Consider the following 19,270-nt stretch of genomic DNA (forward strand, 5'->3'; position numbering starts at 1 on the left):
CGCTTTGGATAAAAGCGTCTGCTAAATGGCATATATTATTATTATTATTCTGTTTCATAGTGTTTCAGGTGCTTCCTGATTGTAGCTGCCAGCAAGAATGGACAGCCATCTTCATGGGACGAGGCATCAAACACCACTCTCAGTTTTGTCGTCACCTTATCTTCTCGGAGGTACTGCGTGGTGAGGTAAGTAGTATTTTACGTTGTCTGCACTTGATGCGTTGTCCTTGGTCACGTCCTCTGCCATATTCTGTTCTAAGTAGTCCTCTACTACTTCATTGTATCTGTTGTACAATGTCACATCCTTCTTCAGTATTTTCTTCAAAATTTCAAACCATTTCTTGGCGATTCTACAGTTGTCTTGGAGTTCTGGCATTTCTCATTTCCATGGCAACTCCACATGGTATCGTCCATCTTTGAAGGTGGTTGTTTTCTCTAACCTCTGTAGAGCCTCATTTTCCTCTGGGTTCTGTGTTCTCACTTATAATACCCAGAGACTCAAGCTCCTGAACATTCATGTTGCCTTGGCGACACATGATATGGACACTGGTCCCTGCACAGACCATCCAAAAGTGCTCTCTAAAGCAACCTGCGTACCCGTCACTCGCTCCACTCTGACTGATACTATCTGCCAGTAGTAGTCTGCTCCTATCAGGACAGATCTTCTAGCCATCTTCCTGCTCGATGGGCCTTCTACTGATGCCTTTTCCGTTTGTAGAAACACAGTGTTCTGTCCATCTGGTTTCATCTTCACTGAATGGGGAAATACCTGAGGAAACATAATCATCTGCAGAAACAGTAGTGGGTTGAACCTCACTCCTCTTACCAGTACACACAGCAAATGTGATGTGTGCTTCCACATGTTGCACATGACACATCTTTGACTTTACAGAATGTTGCTGTGTGTTTCTGTCCTAAACATAAAAAGCATCTTCCTGTTTTCTTTAGTTTCTCTTTGCGTGTAGCAATATTTTGGTCAGGGCAGTTCTCTGATTTGTGGTCTGCACGGTCACAGAATAGACCGTTTTGTTCCTTCTGGCTGGATGTGTGCAGTGCCGCAGCAGTTGGGTCTTTTTGTTTTCATTTCATTGGAGAAGCATGACTTGTTCCATGGTTTGTCCTCTTTCTGTTGGTTGCATGATCTTGTCATTTGTAGCGCTCTCTCCCTGCTCTGAACCTCTTTCTGTAGGAAACTGATCATCTCAGACACTTTCCATTCATCATCTACTCCCCTCTGACGACTATAGTCAAGAGCTAGGTCCTCTGGAATCATCTGCAGGTAGATTGGGCATAGTAGGCTTCCATAGGTTTCTGACACTACACCCAGTGATTCCAGGCTCATAATCTGAATTTCACATTCATCATATAGCCGCCTCAATGCATTTACGTCAAAGGAGTTCTTCACAGGAGTGAGATTCAGCAGCTTTGACATGAGAACTAATCACACGATCTCTCCTTCCAAATCTGCTCTTGAGCAGAGCGATTGCATCATCATAGTTACTGTCTGTTAACATCAGTCCTGCTACTGCCTTTGCAGCTGGTCCAATGAGATATGTTTTCAGATAGGTAAACTTCTCTATTACACAGTGAATCATTGTTGTGAATAGCAGTCTCATACTGGCTCCAAAATTCCTGCCACATACTGACATCTCCATAGAATTTTCCAATCAACTTTGGTAGCCTTACTGATTGTCTCTGTGATATGTTTGAGTCACTCACCCTGGTAGTGGATTGAGGTTCTCTTATTTCTTTATCACCCGTTCTGCATGACTCTTCAGCATAATAACACGCTCTTTCTAATCCTCCGTGCAAGCAATCTCTGCCTCCAATCCGTCCAATGGCATTAACAGTTCAATTCCGTGATCAAGTTTTAAATAAGATGTCCTCCTCAGCTGATAGCAATTCCAACAATGTACTCAAGTGATCAGTATTCGGATTTGACTGGGTGATTTCAACGTCAATCTGATTAAAAAATGGAACCCCGCTTGGTCTCATTCTTTCTGCTTCATGCCGACGTTCCTCCTCAACCATTTCAGTCGCTTCATCCCTGTGATCTTCGTAAGCAGCTCATACTTTTCCCCAGGTTTCGGCACCAGAAAATATAGAATAACTATATTCAAAAGTAATGACTCGGGACACCAGGTTGTGAAATGAAAGCTTCTTTTAGTAATAATACTTGTTCACGTTACATTTAATAATATAATAATAATAATAATAATAATAATAATAATAATAGTAATATAATAATAATAATAATATATGCCATTTAGCAGATGCTTTTATCCAAAGCGACTTAAAGTCATGTGTGCATACATTCTACGTATGGGTGGTCCCGGGGATCGAACCCACTACCCTGGCGTTACAAGCGCCATGCTCTACCAACTGAGCTACAGAAGGACCATTTAACAACTTTAGATTCTACGAAACAATAAAAGAAAGTTCCTAGCGAAAGTCAGGAAAAATCACTTGAACATAACTGGCGCATTCTTCCTTTTGTCTACTACCTGTCGCAAGGCATTCTGGTACTTCAGTCACTAGCGTAATCCAATACAGCAGAAGTATGTATGTAGTTCTCTCCATCACACAATTTATAATACAATTACATATGTAAATAACTAAAGAAAATATCTTTAGATACAGCTCAATGAATTAACTGTAAACATGAACTCTAACACATTAAAAGTTACAACAATAACAATGTGATCTGAGTGAGTAACCGAAAGGTTGCTGGTTCGAATCCCTAAGCTGACAAGGTAAAAATCAGTCGTTCTGCCCCTGAACAAGGCAGTTAACCCACTGTTCCTAGGCAGTCATTGTAAGTAACAATTTGTTCTTAACCTCTCTGGTACTCGACAACAGCAAATGAAATTGCAGGGCGCCAAATTCAAAACAGAAATCCCCAAATAATACTTCCTGGTTGGATTTTCCTGGGGTTTTCGCCTGCCATATCAGTTCTGTTATACTCACAGACATTATTTTTAACAGTTTTGGAAACCTTAGAGTGTTTTATATCCAAATCTACTAATTATATGCATATCCTAGCTTAAGGGCCTGAGTAGCAGGCAGTTAAATTTGGGCAATCTTTTCATCCAAAATTCTGAATGCTGTCCCCTAGTGTGCTGAGAAGTTGCCTAGTTAGATGAAAGTTAAATATTTAAAAAATGTAAAAACACAAAGACAGTCGTGAAGAGGGCACGACAAAGGCTATTTCCCTCAAAATGTTCTACAGCTGCACCATCGAGAGCATCCTGACTGGCTGCATCACTGCCTGGTATGGCAACTGCTCGGCGGTTAGTGCATACGGCCCAGAACTGGGGCCAAGCTTCCTGCAATCTAGGACCTCTACACCAGGTGACAGGAAGGCCCTAAAAAATGTCAAAGACTCCAGCCACCCGAATCATGGACTGTTCTCTCTACTAGAGGCCGACCGATTATGATTTTTCAAGGCTGATACCGATTATTGGAGGACGACAAAAAGTCGATTAATTGGCCGACTTAAAAAAAAATATTTAAAAAAAATACTGAATGAACACTTATTTTAACAAGTTAGCCTCAAATAAAATGAAACATGTTCAACTTGGTTTAAATAATGCAAAAACAAAGTGTTGGAGAAGAAAGTAAAAGTGCAATATGTGCCATGTAAGAAAGCTAACGTTTCAGTTCCTTGCTCAGAACATGAGAACATATGAAAGAAAGCTGGTGGTCTTCAATATTCCCAGGTAAGTACATCACTGGGACCGCAAGGCACAGCAGAGGGTGGTGAAGACGGCCCAGTACTGTTTCTTATTGTCGTTTCATTGTCCAGAAGGAATCTGCAAGTAAGCGTTTCATTGGACGGTGTATCCCATGTGATTCCTGTACATACGACTAATAAAACTGAGTGAGACGACTGCTACAGTATAATTGTAATTTACAATAGGCCTACAGGGTGTGAACACTGCATATTAACAAAACATGTGAGGCCGGTGCTTGTGAGCACTCCTGTGTCTGTGTGTATGCATGTTGGTCTATAGCTCTGTGTGTGTGTGTATGCATGTAGGTCTATAGCTCTGTGTGTGTGTGTATGCATGTAGGTCTATAGCTCTGTGTGTGTGTGTATGCATGTAGGTCTATAGCTCTGTGTCTGTGTGTATGCATGTAGGTCTATAGCTCTGTGTGTCTGTGTGTATGCATGTAGGTCTATAGCTCTGTGTCTGTGTGTATGCATGTAGGTCTATAGCTCTGTGTGTGTGTGTGCATGTAGGTCTATAGCTCTGTGTGTGTGTGTGTGCATGTAGGTCTATAGCTCTGTGTCTGTGTGTATGCATGTAGGTCTATAGCTCTGTGTCTGTGTGTATGCATGTAGGTCTATAGCTCTGTGTCTGTGTGTATGCATGTAGGTCTATAGCTCTGTGTGTGTGTGTATGCATGTAGGTCTATAGCTCTGTGTCTGTGTGTATGCATGTAGGTCTATAGCTCTGTGTGTGTGTGTATGCATGTAGGTCTATAGCTCTGTGTGTGTGTGTATGCATGTAGGTCTATAGCTCTGTGTGTGTGTGTATGCATGTAGGTCTATAGCTCTGTGTGTGTGTGTATGCATGTAGGTCTATAGCTCTGTGTGTGTGTGTATGCATGTAGGTCTATAGCTCTGTGTCTGTGTGTATGCATGTAGGTCTATAGCTCTGTGTGTGTGTGTATGCATGTAGGTCTATAGCTCTGTGTGTGTGTGTATGCATGTAGGTCTATAGCTCTGTGTGTGTGTGTGTGCATGTAGGTCTATAGCTCTGTGTGTGTGTGTGCATGTAGGTCTATAGCTCTGTGTGTGTGTGTATGCATGTAGGTCTATAGCTCTGTGTGTGTGTGTATGCATGTAGGTCTATAGCTCTGTGTCTGTGTGTATGCATGTAGGTCTATAGCTCTGTGTCTGTGTGTATGCATGTAGGTCTATAGCTCTGTGTGTGTGTGTATGCATGTAGGTCTATAGCTCTGTGTCTGTGTGTATGCATGTAGGTCTATAGCTCTGTGTGTGTGTGTGTGTGTGTATGCATGTAGGTCTATAGCTCTGTGTGTGTGTGTATGCATGTAGGTCTATAGCTCTGTGTCTGTGTGTATGCATGTAGGTCTATAGCTCTGTGTCTGTGTGTATGCGTGTAGGTCTATAGCTCTGTGTCTGTGTGTGTGTATGTAGGTCTATAGCTCTGTGTGTGTGTGTGTGTAGGTCTATAGCTCTGTGTGTGTGTGTATGCATGTAGGTCTATAGCTCTGTGTGTGTGTGTATGCATGTAGGTCTATAGCTCTGTGTCTGTGTGTATGCATGTAGGTCTATAGCTCTGTGTGTGTGCATGTAGGTCTATAGCTCTGTGTGTGTGTGTATGCATGTAGGTCTATAGCTCTGTATGTGTGTGTATGCATGTAGGTCTATAGCTCTGTGTGTGTGTGTATGCATGTAGGTCTATAGCTCTGTGTGTGTGTGTGTGTGTGCATGTAGGTCTATAGCTCTGTGTCTGTGTGTATGCATGTAGGTCTATAGCTCTGTGTGTGTGTGTATGCATGTAGGTCTATAGCTCTGTGTCTGTGTGTATGCATGTAGGTCTATAGCTCTGTATGTGTGTGTATGCATGTAGGTCTATAGCTCTGTGTGTGTGCGTGTGTGTGTGTGTGTGTGTGTGTGTGTTTGTGTGTGTGTACACACGTCTCCTAAATGGAGCACAAATCACCACAGAGACATTAAGTTCAATAAACATGCATGGATGGTTGAATCAGCATTTGTGCTGTAGCACCGCACTAATTAGTCTAGCTTAGACAGTGAGACACTGCTGGAGCAAATGGTACAGGAGTCACTACTTAGAGGTTGGACTGGTTACTCGACTGTTTAGGAGGTTGGACTAGGCATCAATATAATAATAATAATAACAATAATAATAAGCACTTGTTATTCAGCTAAGGAATCTACATCTGAATGATCCGCTGACTTCCAAACAGTGTAAAGAAATGTATATAATCTACGGTGTTCTAGACTCCATTTCTCCGGTGTTCTAGACTCCATTTCTCCGGTGTTCTGACTGATGACGTCATAGATGGGAGTCGGGGACAACTCTGACGCGACTAGAACAGACAGAGGTTGTAAAGCAAGAACAAGCTTTAGTCAGGGACGGATCGTTAGAGAGGAAAAGATGGAGGTTTTGTGGTATCCTCACTAACTTTCTCATTCAGTAACCGTTCTAATACTATAACGATTCGCCTCCAACAAAAATGGTTTTCCGAGAAATAGCAAAATCTGCCAAGTTTGACATGGTGTGAGTGAGAGTTTGATGGGAGCAATTTGCAGTCCAAATAGAATCCTATTGTTAGAGGACTAGACCTATGTGATCACATTAAAATGTGCATTTCAGACCTACAGGAGACTTTCACATGTCCCCAAGTTAAACAGACTAAGAATAAGCCTCAGTTAGCAAGGGTTTTGAATGTGCAATAACATTATTTGATTGGGTTAAAGTCTGGGCTCTGGCTGGGCCACTCAAGGACATTCAGAGACTTGTCCCGAAGACAGTCCTGCGTTGTCTTGGCTGTGTGCTTAGGGTCGTTGTTCTGTTGGAAGGTGAACCTTTGACACAGTCTGAGGTCCTGAGCGCTCTGGAGCAGGTTTTCATCAAGGATCGCTCTGTACTTTGCTCTTTCCCTCGATCCTGACTAGTCTCCCAGTCCCTGCCGCTGAAAAACATCCCCACAGCATGATGCTGCCACCACCATGCTTCACCGTAGGGATGGTGCCAGGTTTCCTCCAGACATGACACCCAGGTCAAATAGTTCAATCTTGTTTTCATCAGACCAGAGAATCTTGCTTCTCATGGTCTGAGAGTCTTTAGGTGCCTTTTGGCAAACTCCAAGCAGGCTGTCATGTGCCTTTTACTGAGGAGTTGCTTCAGTCTGGCCACTCTACCGTAAAGGCCTGATTGGTGGAGTGCTGCAGAGATGGTTGTCCTTCTGGAAGTTTCTGACCAGTGGGATATTGGTCACCTCCCTGACCAAGGTCCTTCTCCCCAAATTGCTCAGTTTGGCTGGGCGGCCATCTCTAGGAAGAGTCTTGGTGGTTCCAAACTTCTTCCATTTAAGAATGATGGAGGCCACTGTGTTCTTGGGGACCTTCAATGCTGCAGACATTTTTTGGTACCCTTCCCCAGATCTGTGCCTCATCTCGGCGCTCTATGGACAAGTCCTTCAACCTCATGGCTTGGTTTTTGCTCTGACATGCACTGTCAACTGTGGTACCTTATATAGACAGGTGTGTGCCTTTCCAAATCATGTCCAATCAATTGAATTTACCACAGGTGGACTCCAATCAAGGTATAGAAACATCTCAAGGATGATCAATGGAAACAGGATGCACTGGAGCTCAATTTCCAGTCTCATAACGAAGGGTCTGAATACTTATGTCAATAAAGTATCAGATATTATTATCCCCTCCACCACCTCTTCGGAGGGCAAATATCTTTATTTTTACATATACATTGTACATACGGCACTTCTATATAAAGCAGTCACATAACAGTAATACATTACCAAACATCAGCTCTTTAATCCTGCCCCCTCAGCCCATCCCACCTATCACCACCCTCGTTTGGTTTCCATGTGCCATATATTTTTGTTTCCATGTGCTGTGATGTTTTACAAAATGTTTGAACCTTTCTAATCATATTTTAGATTGAGCTAAAAGATGAAAATCTTTCCTATGAGTATTATATTATTTATTGACTGACTATGGCTTTGTGTTGTCATTATGGGTTATTGTGATGTCATTGTGGGGGTATTGTGATGTCATTGTGGGGGTATTGTGATGTCATTGTGGGGGTATTGTGATGTCATTGTGGGGGTATTGTGATGTCATTGTGGGAGTATTGTGATGTCATTGTGGGGGTATTGTGATGTCATTGTGGGGGTATTGTGATGTCATTGTGGGGGTATTGTGATGTCATTGTGGGGTATTGTGATGTCATTGTGGGGATATTGTGATGTCATTGTGGGGGTATTGTGATGTCATTGTGGGGGTATTGTGATGTCATTGTGGGGGTATTGTGATGTCATTGTGGGGTATTGTGATGTCATTGTGATGTCATTGTGGGGTATTGGGTGTAGATTGGAAATCGCCCAACACTGTAAGGTTCATTTTAATATATTTTGTTTTTACCATTTCTGAACCTGTGATCTCTTTGCAGCAAAATCTAGAGCTGAGATTGTTGTATGCCCCATATATATATATATAGCATTCTATTGGTGGCAAGAATTGTATATAATAATTTAAATTGAAAAAATTAGTGTTGAATCAAGTGTAGTTTTTTGTACCATATGCCATGGAATTGGTACATCGAAAAGCTCCAATTTATTTTGCAATCTGTATGGTGCAGCTGTCAACATTCCTGTGCTCAGATGAAACTGGTATATTTTTCTATTTATGCCAGTTCCTTTCAGTCAAGTAGTATCTTTAACATATGGCAGGAATTACAAGTTCCCTATCTTCTCTCTTTTCCACTTGCCTCCTCCATTTTTGTGGTCGTGCTGCAATCAGTTGGTTGTAAATGTGGATTGAGCAGATATTCCCATATATTTTTGATTACAGCATATGTGACATAATTCCTCTGTTTCTATTCATAATATATTTAACAAATATAATACCTTATTTTATTTTTTATCCATTAAGAAAAGGTTTTATCAATATATTTGAATTTAACCATAACATTTGTTCTCTCTTTTCTGGACGATTGAACTGAAATTGTAACCAGCTTTGTTATGGCTTTTTTATTTTTTATTTTAAAAGGGCCGATACTTTAAAACAAAATTTCATTTTTCAATTAGTCAGAAATGAGAAGTTGTAATCTGTAAAGGCAAAAAAATGACATTTTTTTTTAACAAAGGACGAGCCTTAATAATCTACTGGAGAACCATTTTGAGTTTAAGTAGAACTTATGTACGAGTGAAGCTTTTAGCGAGATGTTAAAAAAAAACGTTGATAATTTTAGCACCCCAAACTCATATTCATTATTTAAATAGACATGTTTAATTGTGTCTGGCTTAGCATTCCAAATAAAATGAAATATGTAGTAACACGGAGTATAGCAAAAACATTAGGAACACTTTCCTAATATACCAAACATTAGGAACACTTTCCTAATATACCAAACATTAGGAACACTTTCCTAATATACCAAACATTAGGAACACTTTCCTAATATACCAAACATTAGGAACACTTTCCTAATATACCAAACATTAGGAACACTTTCCTAATATACCAAACATTAGGAACACTTTCCTAATATACTAAACATTAGGAACACTTACCTAATATACCAAACATTAGGAACACTTTCCTAATATACCAAACATTAGGAACACTTTCCTAATATACCAAACATTAGGAACACTTTCCTAATATACCAAACATTAGGAACACTTTCCTAATATACCAAACATTAGGAACACTTTCCTAATATACCAAACATTAGGAACACTTTCCTAATATACCAAACATTAGGAACACTTTCCTAATATACCAAACATTAGGAACACTTTCCTAATATACTAAACATTAGGAACACTTTCCTAATATACCAAACATTAGGAACACTTTCCTAATATACTAAACATTAGGAACACTTTCCTAATATACTAAACATTAGGAACACTTACCTAATATACCAAACATTAGGAACACTTTCCTAATATACCAAACATTAGGAACACTTTCCTAATATACCAAACATTAGGAACACTTTCCTAATATACCAAACATTAGGAACACTTTCCTAATATACCAAACATTAGGAACACTTTCCTAATGTACCAAACATTAGGAACACTTTCCTAATATACCAAACATTAGGAACAGCCTCAATTTGTCAGGTCCAGATCTGTTATTAGGCCTGTTATTAGGCCTAAAACTTCCGTGGTAATTTGGCAAGAGAGCACAAACAGATCTGGGACCAGGCTAGAATCCTAGCAGCTCTCGTTTCCCCCTAGAAATTCCTTTCGTTCCAACCCAGGCCTGTGAGAGAGAAGTGAGGCCTGGAAATGGAAAAACCCCTTTTCAGTGCGGTTGGTTAGAAAATATTAAATAAAAATGTACTTTTTCCATTAGATGTGTAAACCTATTTAACACCAATCTGCATAGTTCTGTTTCTCTCACACACACACACACACACACACACACACACACACACACACACACACACACACACACACAGAGAGAGAGAGACAAAGCGAATGATGCGAACTCTAACATGGGACATAGTCTGTCCATATCCTAGCTATAGTTGTACTACATGGCTCCATTGGCAACCACATGCTTTATGGGGGAGGACGTAAGGTAACACGTTTCAGATGTTTTAAAGACCATAGTAAAACTGTTACCGGTTTGCCTGATCCAGAGCAGAACATAAAGCAACTGCTTCCTCTGTCCCTTACTGTCCTGACTGTCCTGACTGTCCCTTACTGTCCTGACTGTCCCGACTGTCCCTTACTGTCCTGACTGTCCCTTACTGTCCTGACTGTCCCTTACTGTCCTGACTGTCCCTTACTGTCCTGACTGTCCCGACTGTCCCTTACTGTCCTGACTGTCCCTTACTGTCCTGACTGTCCCTTACTGTCCTGACTGTCCTTTACTGTCCTTACTGTCCTGACTGTCCTGACTGTCCCTGACTGTCCTGGCTGTCCCTTACTGTCCCTGACTGTCCTGACTGTCCTGACTGTCCCTTACTGTCCTGGCTGTCCCTTACTGTCCCTTACTGTCCTGACTGTCCTGACGGTCCTGACTGTCCTTACTGTCCTGACTGTCCTGACGGTCCTGACTGTCCTTACTGTCCCTTACTGTCCTGACACATTCAAATCTCACAGACACATGATGAAAAACATCATCCATGGTGGGAATTTATTTATCCTCACCACTGAATCACAATGAAAACCATTTTGAAGTTTGACTTGGCATTCTAGCAACAGCTCACAGTTGACACTAGCTCTCAGGAGCCCAAGTGGTTGGTTGGTGGGTGGGTTGGTGGGTGTAAGATATATATTACCAGTCAAAAGTTTGGACAAACTAACACATTTCAAGGGTTTATTTTTACTATTTTCTACATTGTAGAATAGTGAAGACATCAAAACAATGAAATAACATATGTAGTAACCCGCAAAAAAAGTGTAAAACCTTTGACTGTGACCACGTACCCAATGGTCAATCTGACAGAGCTCTGGAGTTCCTCTATGGAGATGGGAGAACATTCCAGACGGGCAACCATCTCTGCAGCACTCCACCAATCAGGCCTTTATGGTAGAGTGGCCATACAGATGCCACTCCTCAGTAAAAAGGCACATGACAGCCCGCTCTGAGTTGACCAAAAGGCACCTAAAGACTCTCAGACCATGAGAAACAAGATTCTCTGGTCTGATGAAACCAAGATTGAACTCTTTGGCCTGAATGCCAAGCATCACGTCTGGAGGTAACCTGGCACCATCCCTACGGTGATGCATGGTGGTGGCAGCATCATGCTGTGGGGATGTTTTTCAGCAGTAGGGACTGGGAGACCAGTCAGGATCGAGGCAAAGATGAACAAAGCAAAGTACAGAGAGATCCTTGATGAAAACCTGCTCCAGAGCTCTCAGAACCTCAAACGGATTAAATTGAAGACAGACGGAAGCTCCGAACACCTGTGTGGAATGGAAGAATGGCCGCCAGAAATGTGATGTCACTGAAAACCTGCTCCAGAGCGCTCAGGACCTCAGACTGGGGTTAAGGGAAACGGGAAAACGACCCTAAGCACACAGCCAAAACAATGCAGGAGTGGCTTCACGACAACTCTCTGAATGTCCTTGAGTGGCACGGATTTGACCCCAATCTCTGGAGAGACCTGAAAATAGCTTTGCAGCGACGCTCCCCATCCAACCTGTCTGAGCTTGAGAGGATCTGCAGAGAAGAATGAGAGAAACTCCCCAAATACAGGTGCCAAGCTTGTAGCGTCATACCCAAAAAGCCAAAGGTGCTTCAACAAAGTACTGAGGAAAGGGTCTGAATACTTATGTAAATGTTATTTGTAAACACCTGTTGTGATATTTTTTGTGTATTGTGATGTCATTATGGGGTATTGTGATGTCATTATGGGGTACTGTGATGTCATTATGGGGTATTGTGATGTCATTATGGGGTATTGTGATGTCATTATGGGGTATTGTGATGTCATTATGGGGTATTGTGATGTCATTATGGGGTATTGTGATGTCATTATGGGGTATTGTGATGTCATTATGGGGTATTGTGATGTCATTATGGGGTATTGGCTGTAGATTGATGAGGAAAAACAACTACTTAATCCATTTTAGAATAAGGCTGTAATGTAACATAATGTCTAAAAGGTCAAGGGGTCTGAATACTTTCTGAATGCACTGTAAGTGATTAATTTACAATATTAACACAATTACAATAATATTGTTAACAGGGACAATTAGAAAGAACAAAAATGAAGGTTAAAAATAACTATACAATGGACAATAATCTTACCGCACACACTCAGGGGTCTGATTACTTTCCGAATGCACTGTAGTTCCAAAGTACACTCTGGCAAAATGTACATTGTTTGGTTAATAAAGCAATTTGAATTGAGAGAGAGAGAGAGAGAGAGGGGAGATTAATATGTAAAACTTATTTCAACATGTGGAGAAAGATCCTAAACTACATTCAGATGTCACCTACATACATACATACATACATACATACATACATACATACATACATACATACATACATACATACATACATACATACATACATACATAATGTTGCAGAAAGTAATCATTTGAGATCCGATCACACTAAAAACAAGCAATGGAAGGGCAAATTAACCCTATGTGGCTACAAGTGATGCCAGGACAACAACCTCTCGCTCGACGTGAGCAAGACCAAGGAGCTGATCGTGGACTACAGGAAAAGGGGGGGCCGAACAAACACATCGGACGGAGCTGTAGAGGAGTGTGTCGAGAGCTTTAAGTTCCTCGGTGTCCACATCACCAACAAACTATCATGGTCCAAACACACCAAGACAGTCTTGAAGCTGGCACGACAACGCCTAGTCCCCCTCAGGAAACTGAAAAGATTTGGCATGGATCCTCAGATCCTCAAAAAAAGTTCTACAGCTGCACCATCGAGAGCATCTTGCCCGGTTGCATCACCGCCTGGTATGGCAACTGCTTGCCTACAGAGGCTAGTGCATACGGCCAAGTACATCCCTGGGGCCAAGCTTCCTGCCATCCAGGACCTCTATACCAGGCGGTGTCAGAGGAAGGCCCAAAGAATTGTCAGACTCCAGCCACCCAAGTCATTGACTGTTCTCTCTGCTACTACACAGCAAGCGGTACCAGAGCGCCATGTCTAGGTCCAAAAGGCTTAACAGCTTTCACCCCCAACCTTAAGACTGCTGAACAGCTAATCAAATAGCTACTACCCCCCACACACACACTTGTTTGTCACTTTACCCTACCTACATGTACATATTACCTCAATTACTTCGAATAACATGTACCCCCGTACTTTGACTCGGTACCGGTACCCCCTGTATGGCCTCGTTATTTTATTGGGTTACTTTTTAAAACTTTATTTGGTAATTATTTTTCTTAAAACCGCATTGTTGGTTAAGGGCATCAAATAAGCATTTTACGGTAAATTCTACACCTGTTTTATTCTGCGCGTGTGACAAATAAAATGTGATTAGATTTGAAGCGATGTCTAACTACAACTGTACCACTATTCTGAAAGAGCAAACAAAGCATTTTCTTCCTATAGATTTTGGTGCAATTGTTACTCCTTTTTAGTTACTGGGAAAATAGCAAGCTTTCCATGTAAAATGACTTACCAAGTAGTAGTAGTTTCACTTCCCTGGACGCTTTGTCTCGGTCTTCTCGTAGGTTCCGATCAATCATTTTACTCCTTTCCATCGCTGCTTTATCCTCCTGGCTGATCGTGCAACCCATTTTGAATCCCTTAGTTAGCTAGTTACTTCTTCAATATCTGGTTTGAATGGCAGCTACCTCTCATAAATTGTTGAGGTGGAAAATAGAAAACGGTTCCGGTGCTTTCGCGATTATTTTCTCCCAGTCAGAGACAGAAAAAGGCGTTGGCACCGGACTCGTCTCCACCACTATAGCTGCTATCCCACATGGGAAAGAAACGACATGCGGACAAACTCACGCCACCAAAACAAGTGTGGTTTCGCCTTGAAACAACTACGGATGCTGCCCAACTAGTAGAAACGGTGCAATCGTTTTCTAACGTAAAGCTAGAGCCTGCGACCTAGGCAAGTTTACTAAGAAAGTAGCTACGCAAAAAAAAGACTTTCCTATTACAAATGTTAATAACGTAGTAAAAAAAAGACTTTCCTATTACAAATGTTAATAACGTAGTAAAAAAAAGACTTTCCTATTACAAATGTTAATAACGTAGTAAAAAAAAGACTTTCCTATTACAAATGTTAATAACGTAGTAAAAAAAAGAAAACTGGTGAGTAGCTCCCTCGTCCCGAATTCTTTCAAAACTATTGGCTCGCCAGCTCGTAATACCACTCAAAGCTACTGTGTAATTGATTCTTAAAATATCTACCTCCAAAATGTCAAAGTCTTCTTGATGTTGTCGCATATGGCGAGGTGGTGTACGCATCTGCCAGCTGCGCTCATGGTACGTCACACCAGCCTTAAAAGACAATCTATATTTGGGGGATGGATGGAAAAGGATGTGCCTCTCTGACACTATAATAATATCGGCCTACACATTGCTCTGGTCTCAGTAGTAGATGCTCAGTAGAGATGAATTCTCACCTTTGAATATGATTTTTGCAGCAATCCAAAAGCCTCTATTTGAGGTAATACAATACTGATTTTTTTTTTTTTGGGGGGGATAAGAGGAACTTTTTTATTTGGAATGAGCTCCCCCAGTGGAATTGTATCGTCATTACAGGCAGCTCAGATTTATGAGGGCACATCTGCATCCAGTCAAGACATGATGAGACAGACATCATCATATGTTAAGTTTAATTGACAATTGCGTAATTTAATTGGCAAATTAGATCAACATAGCCTATTGATTATAAAAGGCAGCCACAGGATTTTAAAAGACAGGTATGTAATTTGATATGTGCAAAATGTCCTCTCCTTCTAAAAAATCATGTTGAAATAAATCCCTATGTATTGTCATATATATATATATACACCTCAGTGGTATATGTCTATTGAGCATAAGAGCAACTGACTCAATAGATCCTCTGTAGAGGGGGATGGTGGGATGAGAGAGGAGAAGGAGAGAGCATATCAGAATCCTTTTCTCCTCTCGTCCTCTTGCTCCTCCTACCCCGCTTCCTCCAAAATGTCATTGGTGACAGGTTGCCATGGAAACAGTGGATGGATTTCATCGGGGGAATGGACTCTACGAGGTGTCGAAAGCGTTCTGAAGGGATAATGTTAACTCCCAATGCTTCCCACGGTTGTGTCCAGTTGGCTGGATGTCCTTTGGGTGGTGGACCATTCTTGATACACACGGGGGGAAAAACCCAGCAGCGTTGCAGTTCTTGACACATTCAAACCGGTGTGCCTGACACCTACTACCGTACCCCGGTCAATCTTTTGTCTTTCCCATTCACCCTCTGGATGGCACACAATCCATGTCACAGCTGTCTCAAGTCTTAAAACTCCTTCTTTAACCCGTCTCCTCTCCTTCATCTACACTGACTGAAGTGGATTTAACGTAGTGACATCAATAAGGGATCATAGCTTTCACCTTTATTCACCTGGTCAGTCTATGACATGGAAAGAGCAGGTGTTCCTAATGTTTTGTACACTCACTGTATAATCCACAGCATAAGTATTAACTTGACCATGCTTAAAGAGATATTCAATGTCTGATTTGTTGAAATATAACTACGATAATTTAGTTAGGAATTTTGTATTTATCTTAAAAATATATATAATTTGTCTTCCAGTATTTTGTGTAGATTGTTGACAAAAAAAGACAATTAAATCAATTTTAATCCCACTTTGTAACACAATAACATGTGAGGTGTGGGTCTGAATGTGGGGTCTGAGTACTTATGCAAGGCACTGTAGATTACTCTGCATTTCATCAGAGAAGTCAGGAATAAAGTGAAAAAAGCCCATGTTGACTGGCTCCTCCCTCTAGCCTGACTCCTCCCTCTAGCCTGGCTCCTCCCTCTAGCCTGGCCCCTCCCTCTAGCCTGGCTCCTCCCTCTTGCTTGACTCCTCTAGCCTGGCTCCTCCCTGTAGCCTGGCTCCTCCCTCTAGCCTGGCTCCTCCCTCTAGCCTGGCTCCTCCCTCTAGCCTGGCTCCTCCCTCTTGCTTGACTCCTCTAGCCTGGCTCCTCCCTCTAGCCTGGCTCCTCCCTCTAGCCTGGCTCCTCCCTCTAGCCTGGCTCCTCCCTCTTGCCTGACTCCTCTAGCCTGGCTCCTCCCTCTAGCCTGGCTCCTCCCTCTAGCTTGTTTCCTCCCTCTAGCCTGGCTCTTCCCTCTAGCCTGGCCCCTCCCTCTAGCCTGATTCCTCCCTCTAGCCTGGCTCCTCTAGCCTGGCTCCTCCCTCTAGCCTAGCTCCTCCCTCTAGCCTGGCCCCTCCCTCTAGCCTGGCTCCTCCCTCTAGCCTGGCTCCTCCCTCTAGCCTGGCTCCTCCCTCTTGCCTGACTCCTCTAGCCTGACTACTCCCTCTAGCCTGGCTCCTCCCTCTTGCCTGGCTCCTCAAGCCTGGCTCCTCCCTCTAGCCTGGCTCCTCCCTCTAGCCTGGCTCCTCTAGCCTGGCTCCTGCTTGTGCTCCCTTGCCAACTCCTTATGGATTTGCATCTGTGGCTTGACAATGACAATGGAGTAGACAAATGCATAAACAGACCTAGAACAAGGCTATTCAACAGCCCCCTAAACTGACCTGGGACCAGGTTATTCAACAGCCCCCTAAACAGACCTGGGACCAGGTTATTCAACAGCCCCCTAAACAGACCTGGGACCAGGCTATTCAACAGCCCCCTAAACAGACCTGGGACCAGGCTATTCAACAGCCCCTTAAACTGACCTGGGAGCAGGCTATTCAACAGCCCCCTAAACTGACCTGGGACCAGGCTATTCAACAGCCCCCTAAACTGACCTGGGACCAGGTTATTCAACAGCCCCCTAAACTGACCTGGGACCAGGCTATTCAACAGCCCCCTAAACTGACCTGGGACCAGGCTATTCAACAGCCCCCTAAACTGACCTGCGAGCAGGCTATTCAACAGCCCCTTAAACTGACCTGGGAGCAGGCTATTCAACAGCCCCCTAAACTGACCTGGGACCAGGCTATTCAACAGCCCCCTAAACTGACATACATTTACATTACATTTAAGTCATTTAGCAGACGCTCTTATCCAGAGCGACTTACAAATTGGTTTAATTGGTTTAATGGCACAGGCAGGGAGCCCAGCCAACAGCGAGTTGCAGTATTCCAGACGGGAGATGACAAGTGCCTGGATTAGGACCTGCGCCGCTTCCTGTGTGAGGCAGGGTCGTACTCTGCGGATGTTGTAGAGTATGAACCTACAGGAACGGGCCACCGCCTTGATGTTAGTTGAGAACGACAGGCTGTTGTCCAGGATCACGCCAAGGTTCTTAGCGCTCTGGGAGGAGGACACAATGGAGTTGTCAACCGTGATGGCGAGATCATGGAACGGGCAGTCCTTCCTCGGGAGGAAGAGCAGCTCCGTCTTGCCGAGGTTCAGCTTGAGGTGGTGATCCGTCATCCACACTGATATGTCTGCCAGACATGCAGAGATGCGATTCGCCACCTGGTCATCAGAAGGGGGAAAGGAGAAGATTAATTGTGTGTCGTCTGCATAGCAATGATAGGAGAGACCATGTGAGGTTATGACAGAGCCAAGTGACTTGGTGTATAGCGAGAATAGGAGAGGGCCTAGAACAGAGCCCTGGGGGACACCAGTGGTGAGAGCGCGTGGTGAGGAGACAGATTCTCGCCACGCCACCTGGTAGGAGCGACCTGTCAGGTAGGACGCAATCCAAGCGTGGGCCGCGCCGGAGATGCCCAACTCGGAGAGGGTGGAGAGGAGGATCTGATGGTTCACAGTATTGAAGGCAGCCGATAGGTCTAGAAGGATGAGAGCAGAGGAGAGAGAGTTAGCTTTAGCAGTGCGGAGCGCCTCCGTGATACAGAGAAGAGCAGTCTCAGTTGAATGACTAGTCTTGAAACCTGACTGATTTGGATCAAGAAGGTCATTCTGAGAGAGATAGCGGGAGAGCTGGCCAAGGACGGCACGTTCAAGAGTTTTGGAGAGAAAAGAAAGAAGGGATACTGGTCTGTAGTTGTTGACATCGGAGGGATCGAGTGTAGGTTTTTTCAGAAGGGGTGCAACTCTCGCTCTCTTGAAGACGGAAGGGACGTAGCCAGCGGTCAGGGATGAGTTGATGAGCGAGGTGAGGTAAGGGAGAAGGTCTCCGGAAATGGTCTGGAGAAGAGAGGAGGGGATAGGGTCAAGCGGGCAGGTTGTTGGGCGGCCGGCCGTCACAAGACGCAAGATTTCATCTGGAGAGAGAGGGGAGAAAGAGGTCAGAGCACAGGGTAGGGCAGTGTGAGCAGAACCAGCGGTGTCGTTTGACTTAGCAAACGAGGATCGGATGTCGTCGACCTTCTTTTCAAAATGGTTGACGAAGTCATCTGCAGAGAGGGAGGAGGGGGGGGGGGATTCAGGAGGGAGGAGAAGGTGGCAAAGAGCTTCCTAGGGTTAGAGGCAGATGCTTGGAATTTAGAGTGGTAGAAAGTGGCTTTAGCAGCAGAGACAGAGGAGGAAAATGTAGAGAGGAGGGAGTGAAAGGATGCCAGGTCCGCAGGGAGGCGAGTTTTCCTCCATTTCCGCTCGGCTGCCCGGAGCCCTGGGACCAGGTTATTCAACAGCCCCCTAAACAGACCTGGGACCAGGCTATTCAACAGCCCCCTAAACAGACCTGGGACCAGGCTATTCAACAGCCCCCTAAACAGACCTGGGACCAGGCTATTCAACAGCCCCCTAAACAGACCTGGGACCAGGCTATTCAACAGCCCCCTAAACAGACCTGGGACCAGGCTATTCAACAGCCCCCTAAACTGAGACAGAAGCCGCTTCACCACTCTTTGATCCCACTGAAAGGTCAGAGGGCGTTTGAACCAACCTCCAGGAGGCCCTCCCTCCCTCCCTCCCTCCCTCCCTCCCTCCCTCCCTCCCTCTCTCTCCAGTCCAACATCAA

At 43.6% G+C, this 19,270-nt stretch overlaps 1 protein-coding gene and 1 long non-coding RNA gene across 4 annotated transcripts in view; one reads left to right on the forward strand and one right to left on the reverse strand.

Annotated features, from left to right (window-relative positions):
• The window catches only part of LOC118380924 (guanine nucleotide-binding protein G(i) subunit alpha-3-like), a 78,489-nt gene extending 63,773 nt beyond the window's left edge, over nt 1–14,716 (reverse strand). For 2 of the 3 annotated variants that reach the window (XM_052481436.1, XM_052481437.1), the window contains exon 1: nt 13,868–14,716. In XM_052481436.1, coding sequence (XP_052337396.1) covers nt 13,868–13,985 — 118 coding nt within the window. In that variant the 5' untranslated portion in view covers nt 13,986–14,716. The remainder of the gene's footprint in view (nt 1–13,867) is intronic. The other variant, XM_052481434.1, reaches the window with a different exon arrangement.
• Nucleotides 4,002–5,513, forward strand: LOC127912401 (uncharacterized). The gene is made up of 7 exons (XR_008082268.1): nt 4,002–4,140; nt 4,277–4,378; nt 4,413–4,446; nt 4,853–4,988; nt 5,065–5,098; nt 5,133–5,166; nt 5,467–5,513. It is a non-coding gene; the product is annotated as an uncharacterized LOC127912401 (long non-coding RNA).
• Nucleotides 14,717–19,270: the final 4,554 nt, after the last annotated feature.

Source organism: Oncorhynchus keta, chromosome 27, assembly GCF_023373465.1.
Source record: "Oncorhynchus keta strain PuntledgeMale-10-30-2019 chromosome 27, Oket_V2, whole genome shotgun sequence".
Taxonomy (NCBI): domain Eukaryota; kingdom Metazoa; phylum Chordata; class Actinopteri; order Salmoniformes; family Salmonidae; genus Oncorhynchus; species Oncorhynchus keta.